Source organism: Apodemus sylvaticus, chromosome 10, assembly GCF_947179515.1.
Source record: "Apodemus sylvaticus chromosome 10, mApoSyl1.1, whole genome shotgun sequence".
In the NCBI taxonomy this organism is placed as follows: Eukaryota; Metazoa; Chordata; class Mammalia; order Rodentia; family Muridae; genus Apodemus; species Apodemus sylvaticus.
In genome coordinates this window covers 19,887,206-19,909,164 of record NC_067481.1, presented here as the reverse complement: position 1 = coordinate 19,909,164, position 21,959 = coordinate 19,887,206, and the positions used below count along the sequence as shown (strand labels likewise).

General features: G+C 54.3%; 1 protein-coding gene across 1 annotated transcript; it reads right to left on the bottom strand.

Annotated features, from left to right (window-relative positions):
* Positions 1-400: 400 nt before the first annotated feature.
* On the bottom strand, positions 401-21,057 carry Plcd3 (phospholipase C delta 3). The gene is made up of 15 exons (XM_052194045.1): positions 20,682-21,057; positions 9,955-10,116; positions 9,638-9,866; positions 9,167-9,296; positions 8,308-8,536; positions 7,841-8,042; positions 7,573-7,717; positions 6,813-6,965; positions 4,813-4,959; positions 4,530-4,680; positions 3,677-3,793; positions 1,706-1,872; positions 1,319-1,454; positions 1,095-1,244; positions 401-1,017 (listed from the first exon to the last, which is right to left on the bottom strand). Exons 1-15 carry the CDS (start codon positions 20,830-20,832, stop codon positions 929-931), a joined length of 2,358 nt encoding a protein of 785 aa, XP_052050005.1. The 5' UTR covers positions 20,833-21,057; the 3' UTR covers positions 401-928.
* Positions 21,058-21,959: the final 902 nt, after the last annotated feature.

The following is a 21,959-nucleotide window of genomic DNA, read 5'->3' as shown; positions in this document are numbered from 1 at the left end:
TGACATGTAGGACAGGTCGGAGCCCGGGACTCACTCGGAACCTGGTGTTTGCCTCTCAGTGTCACCGCGGCTTTGCTAGGCTCCGTCTTTGGAATGTACCTGCTAGGCCTTCTCCCTCTCCGTGCGTGTGTGTGTGTGTGTGTGTGTGTGTGTGTGTGTGTGTGAGAGAGAGAGAGAGAGAGAGAGGGGGGGGGGAGAGGGAGGGAGAGGGAGAGGGTCAGAGGAGGGAACCTTATGAATTAGTAATTAGTTCAGGTAGCAGCTTTAGGCCAAAGGCCACCATGCCTCCTGCAGCCACCCCTGGCTGTCTTGGACAAAGCCCATACCCCACTGGGAGAGAGGCCTGAGAGGCTCCCACTCTGGCCTGTCCCTCTCCCCGTGGGCCCGGGTAATAAAGTGGAAAGGTTCACTTTTTCTTTATTTTTTAAAATAGTAACTCCTGCCCTCTCCAGGGCTCTTCTATGACACAAGTTACAAACTTACACTGCCAGGTTTTCCCCAGGGCCCCCTGCCTGCCTGAGACAGGACAGGAAGGAGAAGCCAGAGAGCCTAAGGGGAGGAGGCTCTGGCGCTCTACGCACCCCAAAAGGAGGCAGTGTGGGTGGTTGTGCCCTTTTCAGGGATGGAGGCTACGATGGCCCTGCAGGAGGGCGAGGGACACGAGTCCTGCTCCTCAACTTGAAGACCAGGGAATCTGAGACCACCTCAGGGCCCCAAGGTTGGAGGCCCCTGAAATCCACTGGACAGGACCCCACCCCTGGTCCTTTCTCTCACTGAGCGACCCAACAGCTCTCAGCACCCAGGTGTACTTAGCACCTGGTGACCAGGACAGGGATCCGGCGTGAGAGGCTGGTGCTCCCATGGTCCCGTGCTCCAGAGAGGGCTCCGTGCCGTGATGCTGATGCACACTAGGGTAAGTGTGATGCCCTCAAGAGTTCTGAATGCGGATGTGAACGAAGAGAGTGGCCGGAGAGAGCGAGGCCCCGTCCTTGGACAGCAGGTGGATGTGGCGGTACCCTGTGGGAAGGGCAGCGGACGTCAGAGAGAGGGTGCAACTCCATCCTGTTCTTCCCTCCCCACTCACCACCACCTACCTTGCTTCAGGCTGTTGAGAGGCAGTGTGAACTGGCCCACAAAGTCATTGGGCGAGGTGGTATCGTAGTCTTCTACCACGAACCTGACCAGCACCAGCTCTGGAGCCCGCAGTTGGAACTGCAGGGTCTGCCCCCAGCAGGGGTTGAAGCCTAGGGTGGGGGTGGGGCGGAGTTAGGGCCCACCGGTCCCAGGGCCCACCCTACCCTCTCAGTGGCTCACTCACCATTGTTGAGCACATAGTCTGTCTCCTTGTGGGCACAGTCTTCAGGCACCCCATGGATCTCCACACGCACCAGAGGATCCACAATGGAGTTGGGCTTCTCTGCATTCAGCTTGGGCAGCTGCTGGGCCGTTAACACCTAAAAGAGGGAGGAAGGAAGGGCAGCTTCTGCCTGTCCCCCACTGGGACCCAAACCCACCCCTGCCCCTCTGGAGCTATAAGTCCCTTGTCCTCACACTGACACCGCCCCTCCTGCACAAATGCCCACACGTGGGTCACCCTCATGCTAGGACCATTTCTGACCCCCCCCCCCTTGTTTCTTCCCCTCAGACTGGTGCCTCTCCAGAGCTAACCTTGACCTGAGGTGGAGACTTAGACCAGGCTACTGACCTGGACTGTCAGAGTAGTTCTGGGGGGTCCAGGGCACTCGGGGTCAAAGGTGGTGTTGAGTTGCCTGAGGTAAGCAGGTTTGAGGACATAGCCACACTGCCCGTTTATGAGGAAGCGCCCTGTGTTGAGGTCCATCTCGTAACCCGGAGTCTGAAAGTTCAGAGCCACTGTGGAGTAGACAGGGTTGAACCAAGGACTCTTAGCGGCTTTCTCCTCACTACAGAGTCAGAAAAAGCCAGGCTGGACAGAGGGCCCAGTGTCCAACCATCGGTAATGCCCTGTCCTTGTCAGGACCTATTGAGGGGACCACACAGTCACCTCCTCCCTGCATTTCTTCAAGAATAGCAAAGTGCGGTTGGAGGGGGGATGTGATGACAAGGACTCCCACCCCCACCCTCGCCCCTCAGGTCAGAGCCAAGGCCTGAAAGACTTGGCATTGCCCTTATCGACCTCAAAGGGAACATGGTGTCCTTTGGACAGGCCCTTTCTCCCAGAAGGTTTTGAATTCCTTTCTTGCTGGTTTTGTTTGTTTTGGTCCAGTCTGACAACATAACCCAGGTTAGCCTCTGTAACAAGCTGGCCTTGAATTCATAACTCTGTTGCCTCGGCTTCCTGCTTGCCCGGATTACAGGTTTGTGCCACCAACCCCGGCCAGTAGTTTATCTCTACCTTCAGAAAGATCTAACTTGGGGGAGCTGAGGAGACAGTCCAGGGGATAAAGGGCTTGCTGGGCAAGCATGAGGCCCCAAGTGTGAATCCCCAGAAGCTATGAAAAGGCCAGGCATAACAGTGTGTGTGTGTCTGAGCACGGTGTGGTGGAGGCAGGCAGAGGGAGGTGGAGTCGGATGAGGGTGGTGGGAGGTCACTAGTCAACCAGTCTAGCTAGAAGTGCAAACTCCAGGGATGGTGAAAGACCTTGTCTGACAAGCTGAGGTGAAGGAGAGATGACTTAGGAGCTGGGGACAGAGGATCTGAGTTCGGTTCCCAGAACCCACGTGGTGTTTCACAGCTGTCTGCAACTCTAGTTCCAGAGAGTCCCGTGTCCCCTGTGGCCTCCATGGGCATGTGTGTGATGCAGATGCTTACATAACAACACTCCTACACAAAAAGGTAGACAGCTGAAAGATACCCAATGCTGGCCTCTAGCCCACGTGCACACACACACAGGAACACACAAAAACAAGTAACTTTCTTTTGGGTATTTTGAAATTGTCTCATGTAACCCAGGCTGGCCTCAGACTCATTAAGTAGCTGAGGATGACCATGAACTCCTGCGCCCCTGTCTTCTACCTCCCAAGTACCGGGATTATAGTCCTGTACCTCACACAGAAATAGAACTTTTGGCCTGGCAGTGTGGCACATGCTGCTAATCTCAGCACTGGGGGGCAGAGGCAGGTAAAGCTAGTCTGGACTGCCCAGTGAGTTCTGGGACAGTCAGAGACCTTGTCTCAAAAACAAAAATAAAAACAAACAAAACAAAACAAAAAGACGGAAAGAAAGACTTGAGAGATGGCTCAGTGGTTAAGAGCACTGACTGCTCTTCTGAAGGTCCTGAGTTCAAATCCCACAACTACATGGTGGCTCATGACCATCTGTAATGAGATCTGACGCCCTCTTGTGGTAGACAGCTACAGTGTACTTAAACAAATGTTTTTAAAAAAGGAAAGAAAGAAAGAAGTAAAGAAAAGAGAAAAGAAAAATGTATTTTCTGCTGAGTCCGGTGTGCTCGCCTTCAGTCCCAGCCCTGGGGAGGCGGCAGCAGCTGAAGGTTAAGTCAGCCAGGGCTGCATAGTGAGACCATCTCAAACAAACAAAATGAAAAGCAACTCCCACATTGCCAAGAGCAAATATTTCAGACAGCCTGTTAACCACCAGTGCATTTCCCACCTTCTGGAAAGCTGTGTGGCTGCCCACCGCTGAGGTGCCCATCCCCACCCAGAGACTTCCAAGCTGCTTCCCCGGCCCGCTCACCCAGCTGACAGCCCGAGTTCCACATCTCCTGCGGGTTATAGTTGGCCGAGTTCATCCGCAGCCCCAGTGGGTACACTCGGGTCATTTGCTGAGTGTTGTGCCTGACAAAGCTGGTCCCTGGGGCAGAGTAGGGACAGGATTATGATAGGACCCAGGCTTCTGTCCCTGGCCCAGTTCCAGGCCCTATGGCCCCGCCCACCCACCCCGACCCCACCCCACCCCAGCTTCCCTCTCTCTTCTGACCTAAGGTGAGATGAGAAAGGCGGCTGCAGAGGACCAGAGGAAGGCAGGGACACCTGGCAGCCACACAGTGAGGCACTGCATTCCCTTGGCGCGCGACTGCCCCCGCCACTGACCGCCCAGCCTCTGGCTGCCACTGTCACTCACCCTGCCCTGCCCGCACCCCTAGCCATGCCTTGAGTTCCTGGAACTCTTGCAGTGGCCATGCCTCCGGCTCTTCCTCCCATCTGGAGCCCTTTCCTCTTCTGCTTCCTCCCTCCTCTGCAGTGCCGTCTTCTCAGACGTGGGATGGACCAGGAGGCCTTCCCAGTCTCATTCCCTCCGGGCTCCGCCAGCCCCCGGCACTAGCCTGACTGCCTAGCCGGTGCCTTGACCTCCATTTGTTGACGATGGGTGAAGGCAACCCCAGACCTCTCCCCCTTGTGACCCTCCACCCACACTTAGCCTGGAGTCAGGCCCTCATAAAGGCAGTCTTGACCTCAACATGTCCTCAGCCCTCTGAAATCTTGAGAACACTCTAGAATACCCATCACCACCCACCACCACCACCGCCGCCCGAGCTTGAAGGGCTCCACGCTCTCCGATCCCCAGATAACCACAGTCTGGTTCCTACCCGCCTCCCTGTTGAACTTCCTGGCCTTGCGCTCGCTGAGGGAGCCGACCTTGCAAGACTGAGGCGGGCCGGGACTGGGCTCCAGGCTCCGCAGGCGGGCCGCACAGCAGTACACAGCCAGCGCTGAGAGCTCGGGGGAGATCTGCTTGGCCTGGGAAACCAACCTCAGTGGGGATCACTTAGCTCGAGCCCCTGCCCCACCCCACCTCCCTCTCCTCCCTAACCTTCTCTGCTGCCCCACCCTCCCTGCCTGCAAGCAGGTCCCAGCCAGCAAGAGACTCACTCTCCTCCTCTGCTCAGCAGCTTCGGAAGCCTCCTCTGCCTCCTCTTCCTCCTCCTCTTCCTCCTCCCTGTCTGACAGAATTCGACCATCCTCATTCCGAGCAGCCGGTAGCTTCTTCCCCTTCACCAAGACCCGGCCCTTGAGCTGCTGTAGAGGCCAGGGTGGACAGGTGAAGCCCCCAGGTGGCCTTCAGCCAAGTGGTCAGCCACCACTGGGAGAGCGGCTGGTAGGGAGGGGCGGGAAGGACTGGAATGGTGTTTCTAACAGGATATCAAGCCATTGATAGAGAGGGTGACTGAAAATGTGTCACTCACTTGAGTGCCACCCACAGGTCAGAGGCAGCTCAGGCACAGGGAAGGAGCACTCTTCCAAAAGTCTTTGGGTTTGCTTATTTGTTTGTTTGCTTTTAAAGATTTATTTATTTAATGTGAGTATACTGTAGCTGTCTTCAGACACACCAGAAGAGGGCATCAGATCCCATTACAGATGGTTGTGAGCCACCATGTGGTTGCTGGGATTTGAACTCAGGACCTCTGGAAGAGCAGTCTTAATAGCTTGAGCCATCTCTCCAGCCCCCTTGTTTTTGTTTTTGAGACAAGGTTTCTCTGTATAGCCCTGGCTATCTTAGAACTCACAAAGATCTGCCTGCCTCCACCTCCCCACTGTCAGGATTAAAGGTACCCGCTGGCACTGCCCAGTGCAGAAAGCTCTCGTGGAAGGAATGACTACAGCAGATATTTTTACACTAGCTTTTTTTGTTTGTTTTCAAGACAGTTTTATGTAGCCTGGGCTGGCCTCGAACTCGGTAACTTTGAACTCCTGATCCTCCTGCCTCCACTCCTGTGTGCCTGGATTACAGGCATGTGTCACTGTTCCCAGCTTTTAAGCTCCATCTCTTGATCCTTCAGTCTCAATAAAGACTTCTGTCCCACAACCATCCAGATGTCAAGTTAATGGCCAGCCTGGGCTAAAGGATCCAAGCCAGTTGTGGCTGGGTCAGTAGCTCAGTTGATAGAGCTCTTGCCTGTCATGCACAGTGTCCTGAGATCTATCCTTAGCCCCATGTAGACCAGGAATGACCGAGGTACAGTAACACTCCTGTAATTCCAATGTTCAAGGTCATCCTCGGCTGCAGGCTAGCCTGGGCTATATGAGGTCCTGTCCCAAAATGACAACAACAATAAAACAAGTAAATAAATGAGAAAACCAATGCATAATAGGTGGGTGAATATATGGACAAGTTCACACACATAAAAACTGGAAGATGCGGTGCTGGAGAGATGGCTCTGCGGTTAAGAGCACTGACTGCTCTTCCAGAGGTCCTGAGTTCAAATCCCAGCAACCACATGGTGGCTCACAACCATCTGCAATGGGATCTGATGCCCTTTTCTGGTGTGTCTGAGAAACAGCTATAGTGTATACTGACATACATAAAATAAATAAATACATCTTTTTAAAAAACTGGAAGATGCTTGCTTCTTGATAAGCGGTGGGATGAAGGGAGCAAGCTCTACCCCTTTTTCTTTTCAGTACTAGGGACTGAGCCCACGGCCCATGGCATCCTGGGTAACCACTGGACTGATGAGCCCTACAATCCAGCCCTACTTATCTGTGGTCCTAGGCAGGTGGCAGCTGGCCAGAGCAGATGGCTGGGAAGGGAGATCTAGGCCGAGGAAATGTCACCTCAGGACATGCGGGTGGAAGCGGCTGGGCATACAGATACTGTAAGAAGGGACACAAACCAGGCCGGGCAGAGCTAGAAGGAAGGCCCGGGAAGCGGACGGCCTGGGCGGGAATGGTCAAGAATGAGGAACCAGAGGGCAGCCAAAGGAACAGTTGGGTGGCAGATGCCAGCTAAACTCAGCAGGAAAAGGTCCAGGCAGAAAGAAATGAGGGGTCCCGGCCTAGAGGGGTGGTGTGAGTGAGGACAGGGGGTGAGGGTGGGGGAGAATCCCAGTCAGACTGACCCACCTCCCAGGCTGTGGGTCTGGGAGCATCACCTCAGGAGATGGCAGCTCCTCGGGGCTGTGGGAGTCCAGGGCCTGTGTCACCAGCATGTCTCCCAGGATGCTCCGAAGGTGACGAGCCATGACCGCCTGTTGTTCCAGCCCGCAGTGGTTCTCAAGGGACAGGATTACAGGATATGGTGACAACTGTCGGGGTGGGGGGGCAGGGAACAGCTCAGACCCTACCCTCTGCTGGCCCCTCTCCTACACGTGGTGGTGGTGGTGAGGTCTTTCGAGGCAGGCAGGCAGGCAGAGGCAGCGGTGTGCAAACCCACCCTGAGGGACCGAGTCTGTAAGGCATGGGGCATACGGGCACCAGGATGTATGTGGAAGTGCCAGCGGTCAGAGCTTGGTCTCAGGAAGGGGGTGGACTTTTGGGAGACCGGGGGCAGCTTCTACAACGGTTTATAAATATGCTCATTCAGGGTTAATGGCGCTGACCACGCCGAGGTGATGTGGCAGGTGCTGTCATTTGTGAGGTTGGGTACCCTGATGACCGCGATGCGCATGAGCACACTCAGAAGTCGGGACTAAGCTGTCTTCTCCTAAGCCCCAAGGTTTTCTTCTAGAAACCGGTGACGTAGGCACATTTGTTAGCCAGGAGGATGGGGGAGGGAAGACTCAGCTCAGCTTTGATGCTCACAGCACTTGATGAATGAACACTCTGGGAAGGGCATCCGGATATGGGAGGGGCAAGGGGGTCACTAGAAAGCCCCCCCCCCCAGGGGTTGGGCATGAGGTCCCAGGTGCTTACGGTGAAAGCGTGGTCACGGACAGCCTGGATCACATCTCGAAAGAGGATCTTGGAGGTGAGCGTGTGGCCGTGGTAGATGACAGGCTCTCCTCCCGGCCCCTCCCAGCAGTCAAGTTCCACACAGCGGCATCCCTGGGCAAAGGCCCTACAATTGACAGGCAGCCCGCTAGGCAAAATGTGCTTGTGCCGCGCAGAGCAGGCAGGCCAGAGGGCAGGCTTAGCCAGGACCCCAGAGTGGAACTCCACGATACCACCCCCATCACCATACCTGACGTAAGCCTCGGTGCTGCTGGTCCCACCGATCTGGGAGTCCGTCAGGTAGGTGTTGTGAGAGGAGGAGATAAAGTAGTGGGCAAGGGGCTGACCCATGTCCTGGAACACAGACGTGTGGGCCACGTTCAGGGCGGCCCCCTCAGGCGACAACAGATACATCATGAAGCCATCCAGCGTCATCAGCTCATGCTGCTTGGCTACAGGGAAGAGGAGGAGAGGGTGGGGCTACCTGGGGGGAGGGGCACATGTCCAGGTTCAAACAACACCCATGGCTCACTTAGAATAGCTAGGCTGCTGACTGACTGCATGCACGGTGCCTTCTAATCTCCCACAGAACCCCTAGGGGCAGACATCCGCGCTTTCCTAGCAGAGGAGAGGGGACCAGCCTGGGACAGTCAGTGACGGCTGGACTTCCTGGCCTGGAAATCCGGAGCTACCTGGTGTCAGACTGTGGTTCCTCACCTGTCTCATTGAGCTCATAGGTCTGGATAAGCTGCTGGGCACAAGCCAGGGTGGCACCGTCCTCGCCCTGGTCTTCCAGGAACTCCAGCAGCTCAGAGGAGCTCAGCACCCGGTCCTCACCCGAGTATCGGTGGAAGATCTCCTCCAGCTCGGGCCGTTTCAGCAGCCTCCGTAGGAAAGCCTCTATCTCAGCCCCCTCCAGACGCTCGTTGTTGGAATGGTCACACTCCTGTAGGACAGGGAGGTGGGGCTCAGAGGAGGAGGGCACTTAACTGACACACTCCAGGGCCCTAACAACTGGAAAGGCAGCAATTCTTGTTTCCTAAAGACGTTTTTTGGTTTTTTTTGGTTTTTTGAATTTTTGGTTTTTGCAAGACAGGGTTTCTCTGTGTAGCCCTGGCTGTCCTGGAACTCACTCTGTAGACCAGGCTGGCCTCCAACTCAGAAATCCACCTGCCTCTGCCTCCCAGAGTGCTGGGATTACAGGCGTGCGCCACCACCGCTCGGTGCAACTCTTGTTTCCTAAGACTCCAGTTCCTTGGGCACACACACACACACACACACCTGTGTGAACTGCAGGGACAGAGTCTTAGGATGTCTTAGGACTCCTCACCTATCCCAGGGATCAAGATCAAGATTTCTGAGACCAGGCCAGCCTGGTCTACAGAGTGAGTTCCATCCAGGACAGCCAGGTCTACACAGAGAAACCCTGTCTCGAAAAAACCAAACCAAAAAAAAAAAAAAAAAAAAGAAAAAGAAAAGAAAAAGAAAAGAAAAAATACAGATAGAGCTCAGCTTCAGCCGCTGAGGGAGGGCAGACCGGAGCAGGGGCGGGGTGGGGGTGGGGGGCGAGGTTCACCTTGAAGAGGCGGTAAGCGTACATGTCATTCATGTCCACGTTAACCATCCTCAGCAGGTTCTTGATCTCCTTGAAGCTCATCTTACTGTCTTGGTCGGAGTCGGCCCGGTGCAGATAGGAATGGATCCAGGTGTGTGTGCTCAGGAAATAAACCGACAACAGCCCAGGCCCTTTGGCCTACGCTAGCTAACAGGTTGTCATTACCTGTTGGTGATGAAGGAAGGCTTCGGGATTAGGGACTGTATTTTTCTCTTAGCCTGGGGGGCTACCAGACCCCAAAGGCAATGCCTTCAGAGTTCTGATCCCCAAACTAGGAGGGCCTCCCTGCTTCTTCCCTGGAGTAGGGACAGTGCCTCTCCGGCTTAGAGGCTCGTGAAGGCCCGGCCAGGGTGAACTTCCACCCACACCAGGAACTGTCTACGGCCAGGAGCGCTCCAAGGACAGGTCCTCCCTCCCAGCCAGGCAGGATATTGGTCTAGCCGCTCCCGCTGGCTCATGGCATCCAGGCGTGCCCGCAGCTTGGCCAGCCCTCGCACCCAGCGCTGCGCCTCCTCCGCAGTGGGTGCTGCCAGGTCCAGGTTCTTGCGGCGGCCCTTGAAGGCGATGGTGAGGCAGCGCGCAGGCGCGAAGGCGCCCCCGAAGCGCCGCAGGCCCTCCGACTGATGACCCTCCCGGACAGCTTCAATGTGCTGCACGAAGACTGTGATCAAGGCAGGGTCGGAAGTCAGCTAAGGCGCCCTCTCCTGTCCCCACCGCCCTGGCCCGCGCCACCCCTGACCCACACTCACAGATGTGCTGCGAAGCCGCGCGGGGGATGCGCCGCTGAAACCACACGCTCAGGCCGTCCTCCTGCAGCCGGTACAGCCGCTCCTTGTGCCACGTGCGCGAGCGGATCTTGAGGAGCCGGGAGCCCCGAAGCATGGCTTGCACATCCTCATCCTCCGTCAGGCCTGCAGGGAAACACGGCGCATTGGGCCTGGCTGTGCAGGGTAGCATCGCTGTCCATCTGTCCTTTGCACGGTCTCCCAGCTGGGGGAGGGGGGCAGGGGGAGGCCCTCTGCGAGTTTCTCCACAGCCAGCGCTCCCCTCCCCCTGCACGCTCTCACTCTAACAAGCCACATCACCACTGTCACCTGCTTGAAGCTTTGCAGCCCCAAGCACCCCTTCCAGGCTGACCAGTAAGAGGCCCTTTGCTCACAATTGGAAACCGTGGTTTCCGCAGCTCCCAAACGCAGAGCCTGCATCTCAAATCACACAGCAGATTACTCTTTCCTCCAGCGGCCTCCGCCAAAACCTCAAGAACTGGTGAGGTGGCTCAGTGGGTAAAATGCTTGCCCTGCAAGCCTGGCAACAACTCGAGTTCTATTCCTGCAACCCCTCCCCACCACACACACACACACACACCCGAGTTCTATTCCTGCAACCCCTCCCCACCACACACACACTCACACACACACACACACACACACACACACACACACACGCGATGAGAGTGGAGAACCAACTCCAGCCAATTGTCTTCTGAGCCACACACACATGCATATGTAAGTATGTAAACACGACTTTGTTAAAGCCTCTTAGCTCAGAATGGGCCACAAACAACCTTTTCCTTGATGTGAAACTTTCAGTCATCAGGAAAGCAGTCACACTGTTTATCTAACCTAAATTTTACTGCAACCCGGAGCTCCTTGCCTCTGCCTTCCCAAAGCCACTGCAGGAGCGTGGGGGTGGGGTGGGGGGCACTCAACCTCTGGAGCATCAGGTTAAGAACTCCAGGCGCCTGGGCCGCTGCATTGCAGGGCCCTTCTCCAGGGTCCGCATGTCTCTTCCTGCTTCCTTCAAACACCCTGGGTAGTGGGAGTTAAGTGGTGTGTGTGTGTGTGTGTGTGTGTGCAGAATTTACATTCAAGGCTCTGTGGAATGACATTCCAACCCTGTCACCTCCCAGGTACCTGGCCTTGGTGTCACTAGCCCAAGACTGCTCTAAGCCCCCTTTCCAAATGAAAAATAGAGAATACGTGAATCCTTGCTGCACAATCCAACACTCCCTAGTTACTAGAGCCTACCCCACCCCGACTCGCCCCGCCCTGGCCCTGCCTCACCCTGCCCTGCCCTGCCCCGAGGGTTCATATCACACCAGCTCAAAGACCAGAGCCTGTGCTGGCCAGCTCTGCTGGAACCCATTCGGAGACATCTCCACAAGGGAAGACCCCAAAGGGTTACCGCCAGAGGGGACAGGAGGAGAGGAGGGAAGCAGGCTCATTGGAGAGCCCACGCCCTTCAGACAGGGGACAGCCAGGAGTGGAGAAGGGCCCAGAGTTTCCAGAGCCAGGAATCTGCATCTGGATGGGAAGTGACCACATTTTTAAAATACTGGCAACAAAATCAAATTGAAAAAGCAAAAAACCCAAAACCACAGCGAGGCAGACAACAGCGCGCCCCGCTCTGCCCTCCCTTTTCTTTTCCTTCTCTCTCTCTCTCTCTCTCTCTCTCTCTCTCTCTCTTTCTTTCTTTCTTTCTTTCTTTCTTTTCTTTTTTTGAATCAGGGTCTCACTATGTAGCTCTATGACTAACTATTCATGGAACTCACCGTGTAGACCAGGCTGTCCTTGAACTCACCTAAATCTGCCAGCCTCTGCCTCTGAAGTGCTGGAATTAAAGGTGTGCGCCACCACTGCCAGGCTGCAAACCCTGAGCCATTTCTTTGGCTGCAAGTCCCTCCACACACACACACACACACACACACACACTTTTTTTTTTAAATTTGAGACATGGTCTACTCTGTAGTCCAGGCTGCCTTGAGTTTCACTAGATAGCCCAAGATGGCCTCAAATTATGTCAGTCTTCCTGTCTCAGCCTCTGGAGTGCTGGTATTACAGGTATAAGCTGCCACACCCACTCACCCCCTTTCTCTCAGGAAGCTTCAGTGCTGGGTTTTTCTTGTGATTCTAAGACTCCTGCTTGTCTAACTGCAAACTCTGATCTGAGTCTGCTCCTCTCCTCTTCCAATCTTCTTCTTCTTCTTCTTCTTCTTCTTCTTCTTCTTCTTCTTCTTCTCTCTCTCTCTCTCTCTCTCTCTCTCTCTCTCTCTTCCCCCTACCCCTCTGACTCCTTCTTTCTTTGTAGTGATAGTCCTCTCCTATTTCTCTTTCTCTTGTAGCTGAGTTCAAGGTCAAACTCAGATACCACCACCTCCAGGAAGCCTTCCTCTAGTTGTCCTCACTAAGGAGCATTCACCCTCTTTGACCAATCGCACCTTCTCCTTTTTAAAAAATTGGGCCTCACAGGGGCAATCTTAGGACTCAGGAGGCTGAGGCAAGAAAAAGGCCTTGAATGACTCTGTGTCTTAAAAATAAATAAAAGGAAAAAAAAAAAAAAAAAAAAGCCGGGCGGTGGTGGCGCACGCCTGTAATCCCAGCACTTGGGAGGCAGAGGCAGGCGGATCTCTGAGTTCGAGGCCAGCCTGGTCTACAGAGAGAGTTCCAGGACAGCCAGGGCTATGCAGAGAAACCCTGTCTCGAAAAAAAACCAAAATAAATAAATAAATAAATAAATAAATAAATAAATAAATAAAAGGAGCTACACAGACAGCCCGGTGGTGAGGAGCTCCTACTGACCCCTGATTTGGTTTCCCGCACCCACCTGGGGCAGATCCAGGCTCTTAACTCCAGCTCCAAAGGGTCTGAGGTACTCATGACACACACACACACACCACACACACATAATAAATAAAATCAATCGTAAAAACAAACAAGGAGCAAGCACGGTGGTGCACGCCTTTAATCTCAGCATTTAGGAAGCCAGAAGCAGGTCAATCTCTGTAAATTTGAAGCCATGCCTGGTCCACATGCCAAATCCTAAGCTAGCTGTAACTACATAGTAAGACCTTGATTTATTTGGTTTTCGTAAACAACAGTAGAGGAAGAGGAATAAAAACAAAAAAAGAGAAAAAACAGATGTGTCCCAAACCTTTAAACCCCAAATCCCAGCACTTGGGGAGTTGAGGCAGAAGGGATGTGAGTTCAAGGAAACCAACCATCTAAAGACACAGAAACCAACAAGGCCGAGAGACGCTCAGCGGTGAGAGAGTTTGTGGCTCAGGTTTCCATAGCCCACATCAAAGCCAGAGGTAGCTGGGATCTGTGATCTCAGCGCCGTGGAGGTGGACAGGAAAGACTGCTGGGGCTCGGTGACCAGCATCTAGGCTCCAGGCTCTGAGAGATAACCTGTCTTGGGGAGATAAGGCAGAGAGAGAGAGAGCAGGCGAGCCTCTGACATTTGAGCATGCGTGTGTGTACACACACATACACACCCACACACACACACCACACACAAAACATGCATGCACGCACCACCACCACCAACAAAAGCAACATGCTATATCAAATGTCAGGAGACATTAATAGACCCCCATCTTAGAATGAAGTCTTATCTATCTCCCAGAGCCTGGCTCCAGCTCATGTTTTCGGGAAGACTCTGAAGCCAAAGCCGATAGCTGGCAGAATGCCTTGCATTCTCGGCAGCCCTGCCCAGTCTTTCCTGAGTTCAGAGCTGACCCCTTGGGGCTGGGTTCTGAGCCTTAGCTGTGTTGGATTCTCCGGGGGCCCGAGATACCCACTCAGCAGGCATGAGCTGGCACTTGGGCACCAGTATTTTAAAATTGTTCTGTATGTTTTTTTGGGGCAGAGGGCGTGGTCGTATCTGCAGAAGTGCTTACCTGTGTGCAAGTATGTATGCATATGCTAATGAGCCAGCCCCAACCGACCTTCTCGGCTCCGCCTCCTCAACCCTAGGATTGTAGGCCTGTGCCACCGCAGCTGCCTTTTGATGTGGGTTGCACAGTAAGCACTTTCCTGACTGAACTGTCTCCTCAGCCCCCAAATTTACCTTACAGCTTAAGGGTGATCGAGACTAAAAATCAGGGCCTGTGGGGCAGGAGGGGTAGCCTTCCCTCCCTTAGGTATCTGTGGTTTCCCTGAGGCCTCTCAAGGTGTAGAGGACTGCGGCCTTCAGATTTGGTTCCCCTTCATGTCCCTGATCAGGACAGGGACTGACATACTGTTTCCATATAGCTACTACGCCGTGGGATCACCGGAGTCACCCCTCCTCTTCCCCCTTCCTATCGTATTTATTCAGGCACTCTGAATTATCTGATCCAGAGAAACAACAGGGACTGGGGCAGGGCATGCAGGGGCACTGATGGCGCCGCCAGGCCTGGGACCAAAATTTGTTGGGCTCACCCTTCCTTCACCCCTGTCAGCCTGGGAAGGCTCCTCAGCTGAGATCACCTCCCCTAACTGGGCCAGTCTTCTGAAGCCAAGCCCAGGGGGGTGGGGAGGGGTCTGGGGAGTGACTAAACCGGAAATGGAGGTGAGTCACAGCAGGCCTGCTTTGTCCCCAGCCTTCTGCAAACAGGCCAGTGAGATTGAGCCTGGCAGTCAGAAAGCCTGATGGCTCCCACAGAAGCCCTTTCCACAGTGACAGGGACTCCCAACTCCTGTCCTTACCCCGGGATAGCTAGAGTCTGTTGCGACTCACCCCAAGTGTCACTGGTCTGTGACCACTCTTACACCTTAACCACACACCCATAGAAAAGCCAACCAGAGCCAGGTGTGGTGGCTCACACCAGAAATCTCAGAGACGGTCAAAGGCAGGACGATTACCAAGTTTGAAGCCAGTCTAGGCTATAGACTGAGACCTTGTCTCACCCCGAAAGACCCTCTCCCAACCAAGAGGCAAAAAAAGAAAAAGCCAAACAGAGTGGGGTTGTATAACCAAGCTGGGCCAGGGGCTGACCCTCAAGTCATGGCAGAGAGAGGGAGAGAGGGTCTTGGTGTATCAGCAGGGTATAAAGGCAAGGGGTAAGGCCAGCAGGGCCCAGACCTAGGGCAGTGATGGCGGGTGCTGGCTCTCCACCTGATCGCCAGGAAACAGAAGTTAGGTCCAGCCAGGCCCAACCCCACAGATGTCTCTTAAATTACAAGCCCTGAACAGGCTCACAGGCCTCCTGCATCCTACAGTGACTGTGGGTTTTCTACCTGACCCTGGGCTGGGCCCTAGCAACCACTCTCGGTTGTGTGGGAGGGGCACCACTCATTAAATAACAACAAGGGGAATAGAAGGCAGAGAGCCAGAGGTGGGAACGACCCAAGAGTCCATCTGAGAGGGCACGGCACAGAGACAAAGGAAAGCCAGGTCACTGAAAGGGGAAGTGGAATTACTGCCTAAAGGTTACACCGAGTCTGTGCGGGGTGGGGCTACGGAAAGCCTTGGAACTAGGTAAAGATGAAGGTAGTGATGATAGCTACGTATCAAGTGATCAGAAATGCTAGGGTCAACCACTTAGATGCTGGCGTCAAGCCCACTCTGCAGCCAAGAATGGCCTCACACTCCTGAGTCCCCAGCCTCCACTTCCCATGTCCTGGTCTGGAACTCTATGTATAGCCCAGGCTGGCCCTGAACTCTTGCCTTTGCCCCTTGCACGTTGAGATTATAGGTGTTTGCCTCCATATAAGGCTCTCCCTTCTCCTCCCTTCCCTCCCCCCTCTCTGCTTCCCTCTTCAAGCCCAGGGCTTCAGGCATAAAAATTCTGTGCCACTGAGTTATATTTCCAGGCCTAGAACAATCATTTTTATCACACACACACACACACACACACACACACACACAGACACATACTCTCACATGTTTTTGAAACAAGATGTCTAAACACAGACTAACTCTAAACTCACAATTCTCCTGCCTCAGCTCCCCAATGTTGTGATTATAGATATGAGCTACCTGACTGAGTCCCAATTATTAGAATTTTAATAATATACTAAAAATTACTGTAGTCTTTTTCACCCCCAAACAGAAACTCACATACCCTGGCCAGCCTCAAACTTACAGCAGTCCTTCAGCGTCAGCCTCTAAGTGCTGCGTCTGCAGGTGTGTGCATTCCTGGCTAGGCTGTATGCTAAGTAGCTGAATTATACAGAACATGAATTATCTCAATGAACCTGCTGAGGTAGAGGCACAGGCAGCTAACCAGGTGGTGGAGCGGGGACTGAACCGGGGACTGAATGGGGGAGCTAACGGGGCAGAGGTTGTCTAAGCTGGAATAGACGCTGTGGAAGAACCAGTAAAAACGCTCAGTTAGGAAGGGCTCCCAGATCCTATCACTGCTGAAAACAGTGTAGATACCCAAGGCAGGGGCTGGGTGGTGAGCAGAGGCCGGTGTAGACTGGTAGAGACAGGCTGTAAGGAGCAGTTAACAGAAGGGTGTGTGCACAGTAGGTGTGAATGTAATGGGGAAGGCGCGTACTTGTGTGTTTGTCTGGGCAGGAGGAAGGTGGGAGGTAGTGTGTATGTGTGTGTGAGTATGTGTGTGTGTGTGTGTACCATCACAGGCACTGCACTATCAGTCAGGAAAGGCACACGGGGCTCTGGCAGGAATGTGAGACACGCAGGAACAGGGCAGTCAACTGTTCCTGCCAAAGTGTGTGTGAGGGGGTGGGAGCCAGCGGCATTTCCTAGTGGCTGAGTCCAAGAGCTGGAAAAGACGCACACTAGCCTTGCTTCCAGTGACCTTCCTGCCCCGGCCCCTTAGCCAGCCCCATCGTCCCAGGTACCAAGGATGCCCAGCTCCTCGTGCCAGCTGACCATTGCACAGAGGCCAGAGAGAGGGAGGGGGTGCTCAATACTTTCCATAACATTCCTGAGAAAATCAAGAAAAGCAGGAAGGGGAGGCGGGGCTTCCCCCCAGAGGCCTGTAGACTAGGGAGTTGAGGGCGTGGCACCTTCTGGGCTTGGCTGGGTCAGAACAGGCACTAACAGGGTCAAGGGATGGGGAGGTGGGGAGGCTACAGGCGGGCCCTGCCTTCCCTACCGCCCAGTCAAGGCACCTGCTAGGCCTAAGGTCTCCGAGAGCTCCCCTCAGGCCTCTCCACCCAGGGACAGCGCGACTCACCCTGAAGGGGACATCCTGGACAGGCCATTGGGAAAGCCTCCTCACCCAGGGGTGCTCGTCAGAGTCAGAGGCGTACACACACACACAGAGGATGGGAAAAGGACTGCCTACTCAGCAGTCTGCCCACTGAGAGGATTAGGGGTCTGGGCGGAGCCTAAGCTTACAGGTTCAGACAGGCTGGGCCGAATGGGGTGCTGGGGGGCGGAAGAGGGAACGCTTTACATGTGAATTTAAGATAAACAGCAAACAAACACCTCTTAAACCTAAGTCTATCCCATGGGGCTCCGGATGTTCTTCGATGCCTGTCTGGCACGCTCAAAGCCACGGGTTCCATCCTCAGACACCCCCCACCCGAATTATATATGACCATGGATATGTAATTTACATAAGCTTTCTAGAGATAGATGCATATGTACATCCAAAAGTATTTTTTGTCTACCTGAGATTTAAATCTAGCATCCTATATATTTCATTGGCAGCCCAAGGAGACACCTCTTAGGAAATAGCAGGTCCTTTTCTGAACAACATCTCTTTCATCCCTGTGTTTAGAGCCTAGACTCTGGACCACACCACCTGGATTCAAATCTCTCCATCACTTCTAGCTTTTCGTTTTTGCTTTGTTTTGAGACAGGGCCTTGATGGGTACATAGACCTTTCTGGCCTAGAACTCATTCTGTACACCAGGCCGGCCTCTCCATCTCTGCAGGGTTGAGATTCCAGCCACGGGCCACCACGGCGGCTAGCTTCCTTCTAGCCTTGAGCCCTCTCGGAGCCCGTTACCTCATGATAAAATGACACCTGTGGTAGCATCTATCTCACGTGACCGTGAGCGCTAAGTGGGATGACACACGGAGCACACGCCGCGATGGTAGGAAGATGTTAGGAGTCACTAATTGTGGCAATAAAGTGCTCCCTGGGAACCCTGATTGCGATGGCAGGCAGCCAGGATCCCTTCATGGCTTTATTCTGTCACATTCTGTCTCTCTGTCACCAAGGAGGGAACATGTCCCAGGAATGGCTGAGAAATAAGCAGGGTGACGTCTAGGTAAGCTCAGTGGGCAGGAATGCTCAGGTATCATGGTCCCCTGAAGAGCTGGCCTGGCCCAGCCCCGGGGCCACAGGCTCCCACTCCTCTCCTCCCCGTCCTTGGCCTGGTTCCCCGGACTGTGGCTCCACAGGCCTTTTCCTCCCTCGGGCCCTTCTGAGATACTCCCTGCTCCAATTCCTTGACCTGAAATAGGATCTGCTTTCTCTTAGCCTGAGCGGGGTGGTGAGGGTCATCTCGGGAGGGGCAGTATCTGCGCAGCAGCGGGGATGGAAGCTACGTAGGTGACAGGCCTGCTCCTCGTTAGCCACTTTGGGTTTGCTTCTGCTTTATCCTGGGGCTCAGCGTTGCTTGAGGAAGTGGCATCCCCTACACACTCTATGGTCACTCATCAGTCACCGGGCCACTGGTAGGAGGGCACAGATGACATGTTGATATGCACATAGCTCCAGGATGAGCCATCCAGAGCTCCCGTGTCGCCACGCTCAGCTGACACACACTCAGTCGGGCTCTCCCGTAATGACGTGTCCTCAAGTCTCTTCTTATTACATATGTACCTTTTGGGCAAGTCTCAGTTGTCCTGCTTGGTGGCCTCGGGCCCTGGCCTAGTGCTGTGGCCACGGATGGGGCTCAGCGAATGGCCGCAGGAGAAAAGGAAGCTGGGACAGCTTCTGCTCCATCCTCAACAACATCCACAAACCCCAGGGGCCAGTGGCTCAGGCTGCTTCTCCCGAGAGTCTTGTCCTGCCTCCGTGGCAGATCACCTTACACAGCCAATCCTGCTAGTGCCACCTCTAGCCAGAGTCATCTGACTTGGTACTAAACAGCCACCACCCTGTCTCCTCTTGGTGTCTGTGTACCCTCCTCTCCTGCACCGCTCTCACCTGAGCCCCAATACCTCTTCATGAGCTGCTCCCCCACCTCCTTTAAGCCCCTTGACTGCCCTTTTATTATCCATCCACTCCTCCAACTCAGTTGTTTCCTGCCCATGGACTTACTGGGGCCTTTACCGCCATCCAAACTACAGAGGGACCCTAGGGTGTCTGTCTACTTCTCTGCTATCCACGGGAGGTTCCGTCCAGCTCTGAGGTTCAGTGGGCTTCTCTCTGCCTCCCCAGTATCACAATCTGCTATCTGCTTCTCCCTTCCTGACTCCTTCCCTCAACGACTGTCTTCTGACTGCACTACTGTGTCGTTTAGCTTTCTTGGGACCGGACCGCGTGTACCCTGTTTGTTGTTGGGTGGTAAATATTGACTTCTTGAATAACTAGGCATGGCGGGAAGATGAAGAAGCTCTGCCTCAGGGGCAGTGCTCACAGTGAGGACATCCAACACATTCCGGTGGAATGAGGAAGAGGAGGGCACAGCTGAGAGGGAAGCTGAGGCTGGCATCTGGGACCCCTGAGTTCTGTCACCAGGTTGGCAGTACCAAGGAACCGCATTGGTTTCCTGCACTTTACGGTTTGTAAACTGCTTTCACTGAGGCCCTTTGTTCAAGCCAGGGAGTCCCACTTTGCCGAGACTCTGAGCATGTTGGTTGGGACGGCACACAGGCTGAGTGACCTCGACAAGATTCTTTGATGTCTGAGTCAGTTTCCTCCTCCGTGAAATGGGGATCAGGACACCTACCTCAGGAAGGTGATCTTAGCACCACACCTGCAAACCACAGCAGTATTGGGCAGACTCTAGGGCTCCCTGAGGACTAGTGACTTCCGTCACTTCTGAAGTATGAATCTGGACTGTTTCACGCTATTGCCCCGTCAGGCCAGGGCTTTGTTCTTACTGCTGGCAGAGAGGACCTGAGGGTCACAGGGCTGGCATGGGTGTCGAGAATCTCCCAGAGGCCATCTGTAAACAGCTCCTCAGGGTCAAGAACAGCAGGTGCTATAAGATGCACACAGACCTCAAGTAGCAAAGTAGCATTGGGGGGTGAATGCACCCCAAGTTTTTATGTTTTTTTTTTGAGACGTGATCTCATATATTCCAGGCTGGAATATATATATATTCCATATATACATATATGTGTGTATGTGTGTGTGTGTATACATATATTTTACCGTAGCAGAGAATGACCTTGAGCTTCTGATCCGCCTACTGACACCTTGCTGAGATTAACAACAGTAAGTTGTTGTGATACTGGGGAGCTAAGAGCTAGGAGCTCCACCAATTGAGCTCCACCTCCCCCCCACCCCCAACCTAACTCCAAGCTTTATCTCTCACCCCATTCTCCTGGCGCTCCAGCGACCCTACCCAATGCCCCTAGTCCAAACTCTCACTCCAGCACGGCCCCGCGGGCGCCTCCTGGTGAGAACGCACCGGGGCATCGAAGTCCTCTGAAACAGCCTGGAAGTCTGATGACCCCCAGGTGTGAACCCCAACTGGAACAGTCCTGGTGCTCCTGGGTCAGATCCTCCCCAACTCCAAGCACCCTGGGAAGCCAGTTGGCCCGTACACCCTCTCCTTCCAGGTTGTCCCTAGAGACAGTGCGCGCCCACCCGGACCCATCCCTGTGTGTCACTGACCCATCTTCTTCAGTGCCCGTAGCCCAGGCCTTTTGGTGCTGGTGTCTGACGACGCGGGCGAGGGCGGGAACGCGAGGGGCGCTGCGACCTGGGCGGACACCCGGGGTTCCTCCGGCGAGCGGCGGCTCCTTCTCCAGCGACCGCACAGCATGGTCTCAAAGGGCCCAGGGCGAGGCCCGGGTTCTGTGCGGGAGACCGGGCAACGAGAACACAGCTCGCGGTCCCGAGCTTAGAAACTTAGCGGCGCCCTAAGAGTCAGGAGGAGGAGACCTCGGGAGGAGGGAGAGAGGGAGGGACGAGGTGGAGGTGGGCGGAGCGAGGCCGAACTGGGGCGGTGCGAGGCGCCTGTGGGACCCCAGGCCTGGAGCTGTGCGCCCTGGTGTCTACGCGTTGGCCCCTACTAGTGAGTCGGTCTTTCCATTTTCCCAGAGGTCCCTGGATCTCCTCTCTACCAGTGGCCCGAGTCCTTGTTGAAGGGGATTGAATACCCCGGAGGGATAGGATTGTCCTCCTGCGCAGACACTTTTTTTCTGGGAACTCTGATGCGTTATTACTTAGGACCCTAATCCATCCATCTTAGCCGGGTCCCTTCGGGAACCAGACAGGGACAGATATATAGGAGATTTCCCGGGCCACAGGGACCTGGGGAGGGGTGGTGGTGGAGGAAGCCCATAGAATTCTGGAGCAGAGCTGCGCATGGATGGGGGCGGGAGGCTCGGGCAGTGACGTCATGAATTAACCTCCGGGCTCGGGGCCAATAGCCAGTCCTGAAAGGTGGACGTCTTGCAGATAACCGATCTGAAGACTAAGTTGAGACTAAGTTTAGAGTTCCAGAAGCTGGTTCTGGGATTCCAAGCTTCACACTCCATCCTTGGTCAAGGGATCTGCACAACACTCTGCCAAGGCGCTGATGACGTCAGCCCATGGAAAACCTTGTACGGGTGCCGGTGTAGTGTTAGATGTACCCTTGTGAATGCGAAGGCTGGGGTGTCCGTGTGGCTGAGGTTTGAATAGTGGCAGCGAGCTGGTCGTATATTGTCACTTGGCCGCGATCGACATCCAGGCTTCCCACGTTAAGTGTAGTGATTCTCTGGTTCTAGAATCGCCATCTACTTGCCCCACTGTATTCTGTTCTCAATTATTCAAGTCCTGGAAATTCTTCATACTAGCTTAAGTCCCCATCACCACTGCGATCTTGAATTTTCTTACTATTTGTCAAACCTTCGCCTCAGCTTGATCTCTTGATTCCTTCCAGGAATGTTCTTTTTTGTTATTTTT

Excerpts from the sequence above, each read along its gene's own strand:
- Plcd3 (XM_052194045.1), bottom strand. The coding sequence starts at position 20,832 with ATGCTGTGCGGTCGCTGGAGAAGGAGCCGCCGCTCGCCGGAGGAACCC. Across the intron at positions 9,867-9,954 it reads CGCGGCTTCGCAGCACATCT|TCTTCGTGCAGCACATTGAA; the intron begins GTGAGTGTGGGT and ends CCTTGATCACAG. Across the intron at positions 1,873-3,676 it reads GAACTCGGGCTGTCAGCTGG|TGGCTCTGAACTTTCAGACT; the intron begins GTGAGCGGGCCG and ends TCTACTCCACAG.